Genomic DNA, 17688 nt, shown 5'->3' on the forward strand with positions numbered 1-17688 from the left:
GTGTATAATTATTAAAAAAATAATCGACCGAAATTGTAAAAAAGAAAACACAATTTAAAATAAAAAAAAGTAAAAAAATATTAAAATAAAAATGCAAAAACAAAATCATAGTAAAATTCTAATTAATAATGAATTGCTTTTGCATACTATAATTTAGCATTAGATATAGCTAGTGTTAAATTTGCACAAAATATAGCATATGCTAAATTTAGCACTAACGCACAAAATTTTAAGACTCAATGCTAAATTATAGCATTAGTACCTCATTTAAGCACTGCGGGGATGCTTTGATAGCTTAATTATAACTTAATTTATTAATTTGGTTAATTAAATGTTATGTTGAACATATATACAGTGTTAATTTGGTCCCTGAGAGTACAAAAGAGGCCTAATTAAACTTTAATATCCAATTCTAGTGCATTAGTTCATTCAATCTCAAATTGACGTATAAATCTCCATAATCAGTTCTGTTTTCATAATTATATACACAATTTTATTTTATTTTTGACTAGTTTAGGATTATTATATTAACAGCAGCAATTATGGGATAGACAGGAGTATAAAAATAATAGTAATTGATATAGAGAATTTAATGGAGCACAACTGTTGAGAAAAGTATATTATAAACAACTTATAGTAGAAGAATAACAATAATAAAACAAGGATATTTAAACATGGAGGGTAAAAGTTTACCATTCTAATGGAGCACAACAGTTGAGAAACTTTTCCGCAATATAACCTTTAAAAAGATATATATACAAGAAAAGCCTGAATTTAACATCCCAGGCTATGTCTAATTGAAGATTCACAGTTCATGATCAAATTTCAAAAGTTACATCGGGAGTTTTCACATCTGATCGCGTGAATACAGATTCAACAACAGGTCAACCAGAGGTATAAACAGCGGAAGATGGGAGGCATAGCTACCTAGATCATATCGGTTAGCACTTGGTTTTCTTACTGCTATTAAGAACTCTATGCAAATGGAAAGCTTCACCTTGATCACCATTTAAGGACCTTCTCTCCAAACAACAAACAGTGAGCTGCCTGAGTAACCTCTCCAGGTACGAGCGTAAGCAGCCTTGGAAATTGCTCATATTCGGATTTGTAGACAAAATCATAGCATTTACAGTGTCCGCCACAATCTCACGCTGCGAGTCTTCAAGAAGATAGCCGACTGAGGATTCTTGTGGTTGTTCGTATGCCAGCAGAGCAACACAATCCTATGTAGAGAGAATTCCAATGATGGTTTAGTCTTTATGATACACCATCAAATTATATAAGAATTTAATTGAAAATCACGCAAACGGGAAAAAGCCTAAGCAGTTGATTTTAACACCAGAGAAATCAAGAATAAAATTTTAAGGTCATTTATCTAAACAGGCTATTAAAAGTTCTATTTTATTATATTCCACAATTGGATTTCTTACGTCTCGCGTAAAAAGATAACAATGTTCCGTACATTCTTAGTCTTATAGTTTTTCTTATACAGATTATAAGAAACAACAAAGAAGACAATGTAAACGGGCAGGATGTACACACTTCCCATCAAGCAGTATTTTCTCACATCGAAAATAGATTGAAGAAATGGAATGCGTTTGATCTAAAAACTTAAATAATTCTTAAATCTAGATAAGTAATCCCGAGGCTTATCGTTCCTATGCATTTGATCTCAAGAATGTCATTTCATATGCAGAAAATACATTTAGTGCTTGCCAAGAAAAAGCTGGACCTCTCCTCTAAGGATATCACAATTCAGATTTGCCCTCCTGAATTTTATTAAAATTTATATTTCTGACACAAAAGATGCCATATAAATTGCAAATGTCAGTACCTGAACCAAATCATTAAACCCAGGCAACTCAAAGAACTTCGCCAATTCGATCCTTCCATACTTGACAGCTTCCTCTAAAGCTCCACCCTACACAAATTACAATCAGTTGAAGATAAATAACCCTGTCAAACTATGCAGCCTGCCTGATAAGACAATGTCATTCTTTGCGCTGCAGGTTATGGATAAGAATTTGACCAATAGAATAAACGATGCTAAGGCTTCAAAAGTTATGTCTTCAAACATTTGCAGACAGGTACTATGTTATCATAAAGACATAGGGAACATGTCCCTGCATAATTACATAAGTTTAGGCTGCTAAGATCAAATACACAGACATGCTGTAACCCAGCTTTCAGCAACATAAAAATCTGTCACAGTCGTCAAAAGCGTTCAGAGATTGGAGATGTCCCTTCCAACTAGAACAAAACTACCAAGAGCAAAGTAAATAAGCATGAAAACATACCCGAACAAATTCAATAAACTTCTGACAGTGAAGCAGAAAGCACATAGCTGACCTTTCATCCTGCGTAACATAATAGTGGGAATCACAACTCAAAAATCAATAGCATTGGCACAGCTTGGAGTTGGGGTCGAGAAAATATACATGTATAATTACATACAAGATCTTGCTAATTCTTATTATCATTTATCATTAGAATGTCTTTTAAGACATCATCCGCATTGTAATAACAACAGCATCAACCTTTACATTAGAATATATATTATACAGATTGAATTTTAACATTTACTTAAAGGATGAGGCAAAAAATTACTTTCATGAGCCAAGAAAGATTTTACAATGCTTATCATATGATAGTAGAAAATAAAAGACAATACAAAATCTAACTTAATGTGTTCACCTGCACAATCTGAGGATACCAATCATGAAGTTTACTGATTGCAGCATCAATATCCCCATTCCTGATTAGCTTCATTATCAAAGGAAATGTCAGCAAAACTGAATCATACATTTGGATGCAAAAAAAGCAGATGGATATGAGAAAGAAGGGTGATTTACGGACAAGCGAGTTCTGTTAAGGCCACAGAAGAAAATTGTCAGTCTAATACATTTACTTTTGAAATGTACTTTTACCTTTATTTCCATGTTTTATTAATATTATTTAGGTAAATTATAAGGTAAATATTTTTAAATAGATCATTTAAATTTCAATAGCATTTAAATATAACATTAAAAATAAAAAAATGCCAAATTAAAAAAATTACTCACTCATTCCTAAAATTTTACATCAAAACCACAAGTCAACTAGTGTTATTAAATCCATATTAATTATGAATTATTACAAATAAGATGTCATGATATTTTAGTCAAAGACTGAATTGCCTTGAGATCACATCATTCAAGAAAAATATTGCAAAATAAATATGCTAAATGATACATACAAATATTTTAAAATGATTAATAAAATAAGAAATAAAAAGAAAGATTGCTTTATATTATTAAAAACAATCATTTAGACTTTCTTTATTAATTGCCTGGAAAAAATTAATTCCAATGAGCCTAAAAGATAATAACAAATTAATGATTAAATCATAGTTGTTAAAAGCGCGCCTCTAAGGCACTAGAATAACGCATAGCGCAGGTGGTGCGCCTCAGAAACACCTGAGGCGACCACCTTCATCAAGGCGCGCTAAAGCGCTGAGGCGAGGTCTTCCAGGCAAAAAGCGCCAGCTGCATATGACCTAATTTCTGTTTGTATTTCTTAATTTTATTATTATGGGCTTTAAGAAAATAAAACATAAACAAAATAGTTAGTAAAATAAACCTTAAAATTATTAAAATAATACATTCAAAAGTTGTGACGGCTCTGACTGCTCAGAATCTTCTTCTTCTCTGATCAAGACAACTTTCAACAAAGAATCAACTTCAAGGTCATCCAAGCAAGCTTTATTGGACTTATTATTTTATTAGAAGCATATATTTAATTTTGGGGATAATTATTGTGTGTGTTATAGATATTTTAATTTTTTTTACATATATGCGCCGAGCTTCACTCAGGCGTGCACTTTTTTTGCGCCTTGCGCTTAAAGCGATATGGGACCCTTTGCGCTTCATGTGCGCCTTTAACAACTATGGACTAAATGATACGTATGTATCATTTGAAAGTTCAGGTGCTAAAAGAGTAATTACCGCTGCAACTTAACAATTTCAGCTGTGGCTTTAACATCACCCAGAAGAGAAACACTAGTGACTAGGTTGCATTAAAATAATGAAAAATAAAATCCACAACATAAGCTGAGATTATAGCAAGATGTCCAATGATACTATATTAGCATGAGAAAACAATCACAACTGAAGAAATTAATTCATCAAAAAGATAATATGTGGACATAATTACTACCTAATTTTCCCAATGGCAGTTCTGAATATACATATATTTAGACTTCCACTAAAATAGAGTATCATTCTCTATGACACGAACTACTGAACAGAATTCTCATGCCAAAGATTAAAATGAGAAATGAGAAGAAAATAAAAACACACTTCGAAAACATTATTATGGCGATATCAGCAACATGCTCATATATAACATTTTACTAGCTTTAACTCAATCCACAGGTAATGAAGCTATACCACACACACCAACTGATGTGAATAACTAGTTTGAGGAAACACCCATGGTCAAAGCAATCATACCTGTCGAAGAGTTCTTCTCTGGTTTAACGCATACATAATGTCCCGTTCATCAAAGCCATTTTCTGAAACTACTTTTATAGGAGGAACAGTACTTTGGCTAGCCAAGTCAAATGAATTAAGAGTCTCCTCATAGCCATAATGAAGCAAGTAGGAGCGCACAAGTCTGTCATAAAATACAAACAAATTATCTGCTAATAAGAACAAGAGATAAGCGTTACCAATAAAAACTAAAATTTTAGTTTGTCGATCATAGATAACTCAAGAGAAAATAAAAATTAGCAGTTATGTAGCACTGCTATGCCAAAAATGCATTAAAAGAATGTGAAACAATTGAATTTCAAATCATTTTAGAATACCAAATGACTACCATTCCAATAATCTTTTTTTCTTTCATTCCAAATAAACAAAAATTGGAAAGATAATATGATAAAATTCATCTCACTTCAATGCCAGATGATACGCTCTATAATTTTAGTTTAACGTATCTTATCAAAACCTTGTGAGACTCCATGGAGTTCACGCAGCAGAGTAATCATTATTTGATGATGGTAAATGACAAAAAATTAAAACTCAATTTATAAAATCTTATTCCACAGTATGGATGGAAGTACGTATGCAAAAAAAAAAAACAAGAACAAAACCGCTAGAAAATTGTCTTCCTTTATAAAGTACTCCCTCCATCCCATTCTAATTGACCAAATTTTCTATTTTGGGTGTCCCATTCTAATTGAAAACTTCTATTTATAGAATATTTTTCACACTACTTTTCTTCTTTTACCCTCATCAATTAATGCATTTCAAAAGCATTTTTCTAAAAAGTGGTGAAGCATTTAATGTAATATGAGGATATTAAAGTAAAGTTACTAAAATTTCTTAAACAATGTGCAATGGAAATTTTCTCAATTAGAATGGGACAGAGGGAGTATATATTAGTCTGCAAAGAAACGTCTCAACGTAGTCTTATGTTCTAGATAAATAGTAGTCCAGACATCAAACTGCTAAGGAGCATCACACACCTGCTCTAAGATCTAGACAAACTTCCTACTCCCTGCTTTTTTATAACCTTATCAAAAAAGGAAAAAAAATATCAGTGGCAAAGCAGACCAATGCCATCCAAGCATTTAAATGGTGAATTTCCAGCTCAAGTACTTCTTAAGAATCACTTGATTCTTGACTGCACTTAAATTGAAATCCATATCCCAAAATTGATCCCAGTACGACACCACCTCAGTCTATCACTTTTTCATGCAAACCAAAATATGAGGGAGTTTCATACATAAAATTTGATAAGTAGTAACTTCAAATTTGAGAAAGGTCAAGATGGAAAAAATAGCCCATAAAAGACAGTCTTAAGATTGATTTCCTTGAAAATCAATTGCTACATAATTCTTTCACATGATTCATTACATTACTTTCAACCTAGAGGACAATATGTGTTTCATATAAAAAAGAATCAAAACGTCAAGAACTTACCCATAACTCACATTTGGTGGCAATGACATGTTCTCAATTTCTATCTGTTGTTTCATCCTTTCTTGTGCTTCGTATTCCTAATAAAAGAATTTAAAATGAAATTAAAAATCAATATTAATAATGACGAGCTTAATTTTCAAAATTGTAATAACATCAGCATAAATAAAGGAATTAAATCCAACATGTTACTTTTGTCGACAAATATATAAAGGCATAAAAATAACCAAAGTAGCTTGGCGAAGAAATTATGCAAGCAGCCACATATTCCAACCAAGAAGTAACAGAATATGAAAGTAGACATGCATTTCAAGCCTTAAAAGACAGCACAAGCAACATCATATCCAATATCAGCTCTAGAAAATAAAGGACTTGATTTCAGATAAATTAAACATAAGGCTTTATACATCAATTGCCACACAAAAAAGAATTTTATCTTACTCTCTTATCATAAATAGCTATAAGGTGCCAGTGCCACATAGAACATTCACAAGGTAAAAGGCTAATCAGCGATGAAATCTTGTGCAGCATGTAGCTATATATTAACTGAATTCCCTAGATTCAGTAATAATTTCATACCAGTTAACATGATTTTTCAAAAACACAAGACCACAAGACAAGACAAGTAAAAAGAGAAATTGATAGGACAACTTGCCTTAAGATCAAAAGCAAAATATTTTTGCCCAAAGTTGACTTCGATCCTGCCAGTTTGAAAAAAAATACACACATTAATAGAATAGAATATCCACCAAAAAAGTACTATCCATGTAACTGCAAGAATTACATCCAGATAAATGTTAAATTGATTACTTATTATATCAACATAGAAACTAACTACTAATGAAGCAAAAAGACCTTGTCTCAAAATAGGATGAAAATTGTTATACAGCATAACCATGATAATCGACCTCCAATATATTAATTTTCAAACAAGTTTCCATATAAAAAAAATATTGAGTGGAAGACATTCTATGGAATACCACATCTTTGATGAACTAATATGTCAAATATCTTATGTAATCCAAACTGAGAATCAATGCACACATCATAGGTTGATACAGTCTTATGTCACAAAATCCAATTTACTCTGGCCTTTTCTTTAATCAACCACTCAAAGTTCTATGCTACAAAGATTCAAGTATTACGTGTATTACTAATGGAAAAAAATTATTCTTGGGAACTAGATATGCATCATAAGATGTAAATGTAATGCATATAGAATGCAAAATGTATCCTACTGAACTTTTTCCATATTTCCCGTTTAGTCCCTGACTTGCAATTCATCGTTACTCGTTTTGTTCGTCTCTCGGCGATAATAATAATAAAAAATGCAGGCGCGGACCGCAAAAATGCAAAAAAGGGAGTGCAACACGAGGACTTCCCAGGAGGTCACCTCCTACTGCTCTCGCCCAAGCACCTTTAACTTCGGAGTTCTGATGGGATCCGGTGCATTAGTGCTGGTATGATCGCACCCGTCGTACTGTGCACGATAATCGTATATATCTGTTGCCTTACAACTCATTCAACCGAAATACATAGAGCAACTAAATTATAATCAATTAATCTACTCACTCATATTGCAAAGCAGAAAGTATTTGCAAAACAGAACAGCAAGCAAATTGTCCTAATAACAGCTAAAGAATATAAATATCAAAGAAACAGAACATACTCTTCATTCAGGCTGTGAACAGCAACAGTGGGAAATAAGGGACCTTTTATATCCTTGTGAATTGCCCCAACAAGTACTCCATTTTTACTACAGCAACACAGAAGCACATTGAAAATAATAAGTATCGCAATAAAAACCAGTGGCAAATTTATAATTTTACAATTTCACATGTTATACAGGAAACAGTAGTCGTAAGAAAGTAAAAGAACATAAAAATTTACAGTGGGCAGTGTCTTACGTAAAAAATATTTCCTGTGAGGCATAGTTAATGCCAGTACCAACTGTATCCTTGGCTGTAAAGGTTGGGCCAAAAGATTCTCCCTTTCCTTGTCCACGATACAGACAGCCATCATCTCCATGATACCCGCAACTGTTTGTTTCCCACCTGCACAGGAAATAAAAACGGGAAGGAGTAAATAAAGAAATTCATTTTATCTATTGGAAACAAGGAAATGCAATTAAAAACTGGCGTACATTGCTGGACAAATACTTAAAGCTGCATGCTACTTTTGTTTTCGTGTTTATTTAGAAGCATAGATCCAATACCGCCCAATAATTCATCAATGGACCTAGCATATCTAAATTTCCTCCAACTCAGTGAAGCATTAAGAGATGAGAGTCAATTTTTAACTGCCAATATAAATTATACCTTGACTGAAAGGCACAGCTCTAGGTCACTGTGATTTCATTAGACATTGTTTACTTGTTTAGCTATGCTAATTGACGAATAATTACTCTATCAAGCTATTTTAGGAGCTGAGAATTTCAGTGTACTGTGTACAGAAAAAAATATAAACAATCAAATGTCTTGAAAAGTAAAATGACGCAAGTATCAACAAAACCTGTGCTTCTGAGCAGGTATACATATAACTGGAACTATAGCCTTTTTACACAATAGGACAAAGCTCTCAAACTAAATAAGTTGCGCAAATAACTACTATGTCCTTTCTAAATCTGTTGTTCCATATCTGCATCATGCAAACTACTTCTATGTTCTATATCAAAAACATCACTCAAGTACGCGCCTTTGTCTTTTTCCTTGTCCCCAAGATGCATCATCCGTTGGTCCTTGCCACCATTTATAGTTGCCAAAGAGACAACCTTCGCGCCAGCCGGCCCCAAACTTTCCTACAAGGAGCTTTAGGTGAAGCGCCACTCCTAGAGCAGGCACCATACATACGATATCATGCACTTTCAGGGCAAGGGGATGTTTTTTCTTTACTTTATGACATTCGTTACAGTTCCTATATGCTATGTGATTTCAATTAGGTGGCACTAAAAATATCCATAAAATAAAAGCAATTACAAGGAATCAACTTTTTGTTGATGAATATAATAAGACACTGAGCTTCCTTTATTGAAAATAAATGAAGATGCATCTCTTACTCCAAGTAATTCTAATATTTTACTGTTCGGGCAAGCAACTGCAAATCCATTCAATATTATAAACAGGGAAGTAATACCTGCAGGTAGCAGACATCAGAAACCTTATCCTGATTAAGGGAAAGATAAAGATCTTTTGCTTGATGATCATTTGATCAAGATTACCACTCAAATTTCTAGAAACAGTGGAAAGTAAATTTAGGGACTAAGGTGTTATTGATATTATCTATTGCTACTGGACTATAAATAGTGGCATTTTATTAATGGTCTTCTGTGCACAGTCATTACAGGCATTGAGCTAGTATAGAAATTTATTGTAATCTTCTAATACACCAAGATAATAAATAACTGACGCAAACACCATGTATTCTCGTCAACAATTGAAACCGATTTCTACCACGACATCACAGCAATGATCCAAAAGCCAAGACCAAGCCTCAACTATTTCAAATAGATTATCCCTCACATCACATGCTTTGCATTTAACAGTTAGCTCAACCGCATCATGCACTAACACTCTTCTCACAACAAATAACCGAGGAAAACCCCTAAAATTCTCTACTCTTTTCAGCTATAAACAACATAAAATCCTTCAATGTTATTCTTCAATAACCAAATGCACATACATTGTCTTATATTTCAAGTTTAATTAGCAAATTACACAAATTAATCCATAAAAGAAAAGAAAAGATCGATAAATTACCCAGGCTGCCTCCGCATTTTGAAACCCTCATTAGTGAAGCCAATAGCAATCTGACCTTTAGCACCGCTATTCCTAACATAAATCTCGAAATAATAAACAAGCCTTTTAACAGGAGCAGGTTTATTAGCTTGAACAGCACCAACATCATGCCCATGTAGATTCACATTTGTGTATTTCACACTCAGCTTATCAGTTGATATCACAAGAAACCCTCCCGAACTATTTATCGTGTTAAGCTCCGTTGGCTCTTCTTCTCGCTCATCCTCATCTCCCATCATCATTGACGAAGATGATGACGAGGCAAAAGAGCCTGAGGATGATGAAGATTGCTGTCGAGCTAGGTTTAGAAAGTAGGTGGCGGGATCTTGATGTTGTTGCTGGTGGTGGTGATTGTTTGCGGTAGTGGTGCCACCGTTGGAGGTGGTTGCGACGATGGAGTTTGTAGTGCTCATTTTTTAGGGGAATTAGGGTTAGGGTTAACTGAACATTTATTTGAATTTTTTCTTTTTTTGTTTGATTGGAGAAGTTTTGGGAGTTCTGAGTAAGATCAAAGAAATGAAAACGAGAGTAGAGAAGAGATGAACAGGGAAGTTGAGTATCTTTGTGATAAATTAATTAAGTTGGGTTTTAATCCTCTACTTGTGAACTCAGAATTAGAGGTGGCAAATAAATAATTGTCCAATCCAAGCCTCCCAATCCAATCATGAAAGTACAGCCCATTATTTGCCATAGTGACTAGTGAGTTTGGACCACTGGTCCACTGTTTATCTAACTCATTTGACCCAAAATATTTTAGACTAAAAAAAATTAAAATTATCTAATGAACAAAATTGAGTCAAATGATCAAGAATATTTGATATTTTTTTTATTACCATACAAATTTATTTTTCAAATTTCAAATATAATCTTTAAAAATCGAATCGAATTGATTCTAAAAATAATCGAACTGAACCAAAGTTTTAAAGATTAATTTTCAAACCAAATCGAACCGAACCAAATTTTAATTTTTTTTAAAATCGAACCAAAATAAAATAAAAAAATTAACAATATTAAATTGGATTGAACTGGAATATATTTAATTTGTTGACTGTTGAATTTTGGATGTTATGTTTCTAGTTTTAAGTTGGATTTAGATTTTGAATTCAGAGACACAATCCAACCAATTAATCGAAATAGTCAAAATCAAACCCGTCCAAGATCACTCATTTACCATTTCTACTGCGGATTGCCTTTAGGGGGAGTCAGTTTTGACAACTACTTTAATTGTATTGAAAATTGGGTCTACAATTGATCACTTGTACAAACTATATACCGATTCTTTACAGACTCCATGTTTAATTTTAAATTTAAACTCTGATTAGCAGATTTAATAAATCATAACGCGAACAATTCGCAGTTTGTTCAAACTAATCAAGTTTTTATTAATCCATAGGAGTCCTAAAATAGATAAGTGAAATCAATTTGGTTAAATCGCAGTGGTCCATATATTTTCCATCGTCAAAAATAAAATCCTGAGACTGTTTTGTACTTGGTTTGGTGCTACAAAAATTGGAAAAGATTCTGGTTACTCATCCGCTTCTAAAGAGTGATCAGACGTAACAAAAATAGTAGTTGGTTACTTATCCAACTTTGATTACAAAAGTTTTCTTTTAAATTAAATTTATTAATTCATTATAACCAATTAAATTTAAAATACAATTTAAATTGATTTAAAAATAATTATCATCATAACTTCTCATATTGCTAATGCTGTTAGAGACTGATATAATACAGAGATACAAATTATCCATCAAATCTCCTATGGCATTGATTAACCAAAAGGCTTTTCATATGCTAAATCTGTATATACTAAAAGCTAAATTGTACATATAATTACAAGAAAGTAGTTTACAGATTAATGGTTGAAGGCAGGCAAATTCCGGAAGCTCTCTCTTCCACTACAATGCCTTTACATGTAGCTACTTTCACAACATACTCAACACTGCTATGGTATTTCTGCCGCGCTTCTACAAATCCTCTACCCAGGACTTTTTCAACCCAGTCCTCCAGCGCTCTGCTCACGTCCGATAACCATGAAGCTGCAAGCATTTGTACCATGACTTCATCATCAATCTCCAATGCAGTATCCGATCCAAATACCTTTTGAAACTGTGCACTGATTTCTCTCCCTATGTTATCGGCAAGAGCATCAAAATCAAATGGCTTGAATGGCACCTTTTCGTCTACTTGATCAAGTAAATCTTCCAGCCAAGCTTGTGAGTTTTCAGAGGTGGGGTCACTATCATAGCTGCTAGAGTCGACGCTCTTCTCTTCCATCTCCGCTAGAGGTAGATTCAAGTCCAGAGATGATCCTAATGATTTATAGGCTCGTCTTTTAGCCTCGTTGCTAAAATGTTGCTGTGTGGCATTGGCGGCTCCATGCAGCTTTCTTTTATTCATAGGTGACGCAACAGAGGTTAGCGTTCTTCCGTTGGAACTCTCACCAGCTTGTTCAATTAATATTTTCATCTGCCAGCTTTTAGCACCGAGAACGACTTCTTCAGAGAACTTACCAGATTCTGCCTGAGGCAGATGATTTACACTTCCAATTGAAATTGCTGACGACAAAACAAAAATCACATTACTTATGCTGATTTCTCTTCCATGGGAATCTGGAAATTTACCTGTCCTTGCAGCCTGGGACAAACTATTCTGGACCAAGAGATCAGCCTTGTCAACATTCTCAAGAAGCACTACTGCACGGGGTCTCTTGCCCAACTCCAGTGAAATGTAATCAACAATCGTCTTCCCCCTAAATATCACATCATAATCACTTGATTCTTGACATTCAAAGACACAGTTTGATGGGTAAACCCAATCATGGAATCTCAAATCAACAGAAATTAAGTGGTCATGGCTACCAAACATTAATTTGGCAAGCAGTGAAGCAATTCTTTTCTTTCCAACTTTGTCGGGTCCAAGGAAAGTAAGCCAAATATCTCCTCTTGCAGTGGAGCCTCGACTTCTTCCATATCCAGCTTTACAACGAGATATTGCTCGACTGATAGCACATATGGCTTCCTCTTGCCAGCCAACTTTTTCAGAAAGAGATCTCACAAGTGATTTGTAATTTACATAATCAAACTGCCCCACTGAAGAAGGATGCGAACATGAAGAAGACTGTACAATCTCATGCGAAGTACTCTCATTACCTCGAAACTCAGATGATTCAGAACCTGAAAACAGTTGAAGAGACTCTTTCCGATCACGTAGCTTTGGGGTAACTGGCTCACGAGAACTAGATGTATAAATTGTTCCCAGCCCCAAATCTGTGGTCACAGAAGGGACAGATGAAGATGATCTGTGGTCAGTTGGCAGACCTGTACTGGGCAGAGAGATCCAAGAACCATCTTTCTGGTTGTGCGGACTCGGTAGCTTAGATTGGCAACTAACGTTCTCAGCTCTGGAAGCTACTAGTAATGGCATGATAGGTTTTGATAGAAAAGCAGCTTGCAAGTCCATATGATCTATACCTAAATTTGCACATTGACTCTCATTAAGTGATGAATCTCTGCTGCAGCTGCTGCTGCTCTCCTTCCTATCAGCAATAACTGGAAAGACCTCTGCAGTTGATACTAGGGGCTTGCCCTGTGAAATATCAAATTTGGAAAAAGGCTGAGCATGATGCAGCCGTTGGCAGACATCATTCCACTTTTTTTGCAGTCCCAAAATCTTAGAATTCAATGTTGTTCCATCATTTTTGGTCTGCACTGAAGATGAAGTTTATTATATGAAAATCAGACAGTGTAAATTGTTGGTTTGAAATTTTGCAATTATGTAAAAATGCACAATAAGTAAGTCGATGATTTCCAATTATTAAGAGCAACACACCTTAGCCCCGTCCAATCCCTTAGCTGAGTCAAGTTGAGCCATTTGCAACCAAGAAGGTAAATTCTCCAAGTATTGATCTGCAACTGAAATTGTTGACCCCGTCTTCAGCATCGCAGAAACTTCTTGCTCATACTTTGCGGTGCAAAGGTGACAACGAGTAACCTGTTGATTTGGTTTGCTGGATGGACCTTTATAATCAGATAGTGTAGAAAAGAACCCACCAAATGGGACGAAAGACCCCATCAAGCTGTAAGAATGTCATCAGTAGCGAACTGTGAGATTCAATAGTTAGAAACAGTTAGAAAATAAACTGTATGTGGGAAAAAAATGGGTGCACAACAGAATTTGGCATAAAACTAAGCATTTATACACATTATAGGACCCCAAATAGAATGTAATACCATATTCAAGCGAAAAACTAACTTACCAGAACAGCATATTTCTCTTCATGGGTTATTAAGTGTCAGATGCAGTTTATTTCTAGATTCAAAACCTAGAGATTCTCAAATTATACCCAATTTTGAAGCTGTTGTTACTTTTTTTTTTTTTGTGAAAACAAGCTGTTGTTACTTCTTCATATGTACATATAAAACAAATAAAAAACAATGGCTAAGACATAGCAGTTACATTAGCAACCGAAGATTGCAAGTTACAAGTATAGGCCAATTTCGTTTATTCCACATGAAAGGCCAACTACAAACTGGTGTATGCTGCATTTGGAGGTCTCTCATTAATGAACACAAATTTTCACTGCATTGTTGGACTTCAATTTAAAATTATAGGCCATGCCATGCTTTATACCCAACGAAGCAGAAAGCCAAATAGTCATATGAACCATGCCCTTTCGTCAGGTGAACATATAATTGATAAAACTGGGAGAAATATAATACATGTTATTTAATTCAAAGAAGAAAATAGATATGAAAGAAAAAAAGGAAATGAAGAAGAAATGAAATCAAACTAAAAGAACGTCAGTCCAATGCATACGGAGTATATAAGTATTAAACAAATATGATGAAGATAGCAAACAAAAACGCATATAATTAATTTAAAAATTGGTATGACATGGGCAGCACTCTTTTTGGAATTTGGACCAATCCAAATACCCCATCTCTTCAGATCTTCTTCTTGATAGTTTAACATTTAAATTCGTATGAAGTCTAAAGAAAACATATTATAAACCAAAAGAAAAAAAATTATAAAATCTAACAGACTATTTTATAGTTTTTGCCATAACCAACTGAAAGAGAAGTAACAAACATATAACGACAAAAGTAGTACAAACTCACCTGGATTTAGAGCCAAAACTATCAATAGGACTTTTAGATGAAGTAATTGGCAGAAGATGAAGATCCCAATCCTTTTCTATGCATGGAAACTTTCCCAAAAACTTGGCATACGTTTCATGTCTAGCCGCTGCACCCATCAACCACAACTTCTCTCTAAAATCCTCTAATAAACCAGTTAACTTCATAACCAAGTAACTCACAGCATCAACATTTTCACCAACTAAGACCTTCAACTCTCCGAAACTCAACATAATACCTCGACTCGAACACCTCTCTAACTTACTCCTCAGCTCATCAAATTTGAAACCCATTTTTTCTCTCACTTCACTACTACTCCCTCCTTCACTAACATACTCAACGATCTCCTTCTCAATGGAAACTACACTTAACCCAGCAATCTCAGAGCTCAAAATTCCACCTTTATTACCATTATTTACACAGTCAATAAACTTACTCAAAGCATCACAAGCACAAACTCCAAGAAGCAACACGCTTTTTACTTTACTAATCTTGTCACTAATCCTCCTACAATAATCCCCATCATCATCAACATCCAGTCCAAATGGGTACCCAAATCCGGGTCGGTCCGGATCCGAACCTGGCAAATTACACAGAAAAATAGGCGGGGGACACCTGGACCTCGAAAATCTGGGAGCTTGCATAACAGTAGGTGGGTGAATAATAGCTAACTTAATATCACAACTTCTAAACCCGGCATCACCAAAAACCCGACTCACTATCGGGTCATCTAAAATTGATAAAATGAAATGCTTTAGTTCAACTTTTAAAACAGAAGGAGATTGCTGATTACAGTGGATTTGCTGCAAGTGAAAATGATCAGGGTGTCGCCTTTGATTCGCTTGTGATCTTTTAATCGCCGCCATAAGTGAGTTAGATATAGGAGGACCGTTATCCTCGTCGTTGCTGTTAACCGTCTTTGACGACGGCACACGATCGAGAGAAACACCGACGCATAATTCCAACGCGCGAAACTGTAACCGTGAAGAACACGGACTGTTTCTAGAGCGTGCACATGCATCACGGAGTGTGGACGACGGTAAAGCTAGTAAAGCAGAGATAGCATGGAGCGACGTCGTTTGTGCATGACTGCGGCGACGCGCTACAGCTACTGCATCGTCTAATGCACGCGCCGCTTCTTCTGTTAGAAATTGCCTTGCTGCGCTTACCGGCGTTGGCATCGCCGCGAACGGCGGCGAGCAAAAAGAAGAGGGTCTTTAGCGACGAGAAATATACGGAGAAATAGATAAGTGTTGGATAAAGAAAAGATAATAAAAAATGAAAGTATTTATTTATTATGTTTTAGAATAATAATTTATTTAATTTGAGAGATTGAAGAAGAAGATAAATAGAATAAAAAGGAGAGATAAGAGAGTATTTGTCTGATTTGGTTTGGTTTAGTTTTTGGTGGGGTATGTATGTAGTTTTTGTTTTTCTTAAGTTTCTGCTAGGCAATAGATCGAACATATGGTGAGCAAGCATAGATTCTTTTAAACTTGTTGCTGAAGAAGAAAGGGAGAGATGGCGTGTCCAGTCCACTGAAGCAAAAGGGACCAACCATGGGAGTGGAGTCACTGTCTCTCTAGCAATCAGTGAGAGAAGACATATTTTTAGCTTTTGGCTGAAAATTGTTGAGCATTTGCGTTCGTCCTTAAAACTGATTTTTCAAATACTAACCAACTCTAACTGCTACCCGCTTTTATTTTTATTTGTTAATTTTGTGTTTTTTATATAATATTTAATTTTGGAAAATATTTTTGTATAATTTGGCATTTTAACAGGAGCAGCTGGCAGCTGGGTAAGGTTGTGGTATCAAACTTTTTAACCAATGCCAAATGATAAAATAGTACCACTAAATTAATTCATAATAATAAAAATACACAATACACTATCTAATAATTAATATACATGATGAATTGAAAATTTACTTATATTAAAATTAATATTATATAAAAAAAATATAAAAAGTTATGACACTTTTATTTTCAAGAAATTAATATTTATGGGTCTAATATTAATACTATATTAAAAAAAGTTATGGTCACTAAAAATTATTCACTTATTTATACTTATACTTTTCTACTTGACAAATAAGAAAAGCCTTATGTTTTAGAAGGGTAAAATAAAGGTTTAATTATTTAAAAAAATCCACCTTATTTTTTTTTCTTTTATACCTGACCTTATAAAAAAGCCATATGTACCCAATTTTAGGGAATTAGTTTTTATCCCTATCCAAAAATATTAAATTATACTCTTTTTATTTGAAAACAAATTAAAAAATCTTTCATTTTTAACCTATATACTAATTAAACATTAGTGTTATTAATAGTATAAAAATATCATATTTTTCAAAAAAAATTAAAAAAAAATTATTAGAAGATTAATGCAAATAATACAAGAAATAAAATCTTATGATATATGAGTGGTGTCTCTTAAAGAGTATGAATCTTGCCTCCCATCAATTACAAAAAGGGACTTTAAAAACACTCTTTTTTCCCTTACAAATAAATGGACCACCACCTTTACAAAGTGTATAATGTATTCTTCAATCACAATCATACAAAAAGTTGTTTTAATTCTATTGTGGACTCATGTGTTTTTATTGAATGTATTCCCTTTTTTATCTTTTATCATATTCAACTTTTCAAAGCTCAATTTGAGGTCTCAATTAATAAATAACTATATAAGAAGATATTTGTTAGCTTTTGGCATAAATATATGGCCAAGATAAATACACATAGTTCATTTGAAGGAATTAAAATTTATTGATACGCAAGGTGATCTAAAATTGTAACT

General features: G+C 34.0%; 2 protein-coding genes and 1 non-coding gene across 3 annotated transcripts; all 3 read right to left on the reverse strand.

The window, feature by feature from the left end:
- Positions 1-714: 714 nt before the first annotated feature.
- On the reverse strand, positions 715-10328 carry LOC126657321 (ran-binding protein M homolog). The gene is made up of 10 exons (XM_050351993.2): positions 9716-10328; positions 7868-8014; positions 7630-7716; positions 6616-6661; positions 5964-6040; positions 4491-4653; positions 2695-2763; positions 2298-2357; positions 1835-1921; positions 715-1223 (listed from the first exon to the last, which is right to left on the reverse strand). Exons 1-10 carry the CDS (start codon positions 10165-10167, stop codon positions 942-944), a joined length of 1470 nt encoding a protein of 489 aa, XP_050207950.1. The 5' UTR covers positions 10168-10328; the 3' UTR covers positions 715-941.
- Positions 7321-7434, reverse strand: LOC126666463 (5S ribosomal RNA). The gene has a single exon (XR_007637961.1). It is a non-coding gene; the product is annotated as a 5S ribosomal RNA (ribosomal RNA).
- A 1091-nt stretch (positions 10329-11419) lies between the features above and the next one.
- LOC126683854 (protein SMAX1-LIKE 6-like) lies at positions 11420-16523 on the reverse strand. The gene is made up of 3 exons (XM_050379442.2): positions 14875-16523; positions 13586-13832; positions 11420-13459 (listed from the first exon to the last, which is right to left on the reverse strand). The coding sequence occupies exons 1-3, from the start codon at positions 16071-16073 to the stop codon at positions 11603-11605; spliced, it is 3303 nt and encodes a 1100-aa protein (XP_050235399.1). The 5' UTR covers positions 16074-16523; the 3' UTR covers positions 11420-11602.
- Between the last annotated feature and the right edge of the window lie 1165 nt (positions 16524-17688).

The sequence above is a fragment of the Mercurialis annua genome, linkage group LG1-X, assembly GCF_937616625.2.
Source record: "Mercurialis annua linkage group LG1-X, ddMerAnnu1.2, whole genome shotgun sequence".
NCBI classification, from domain to species: Eukaryota; Viridiplantae; Streptophyta; class Magnoliopsida; order Malpighiales; family Euphorbiaceae; genus Mercurialis; species Mercurialis annua.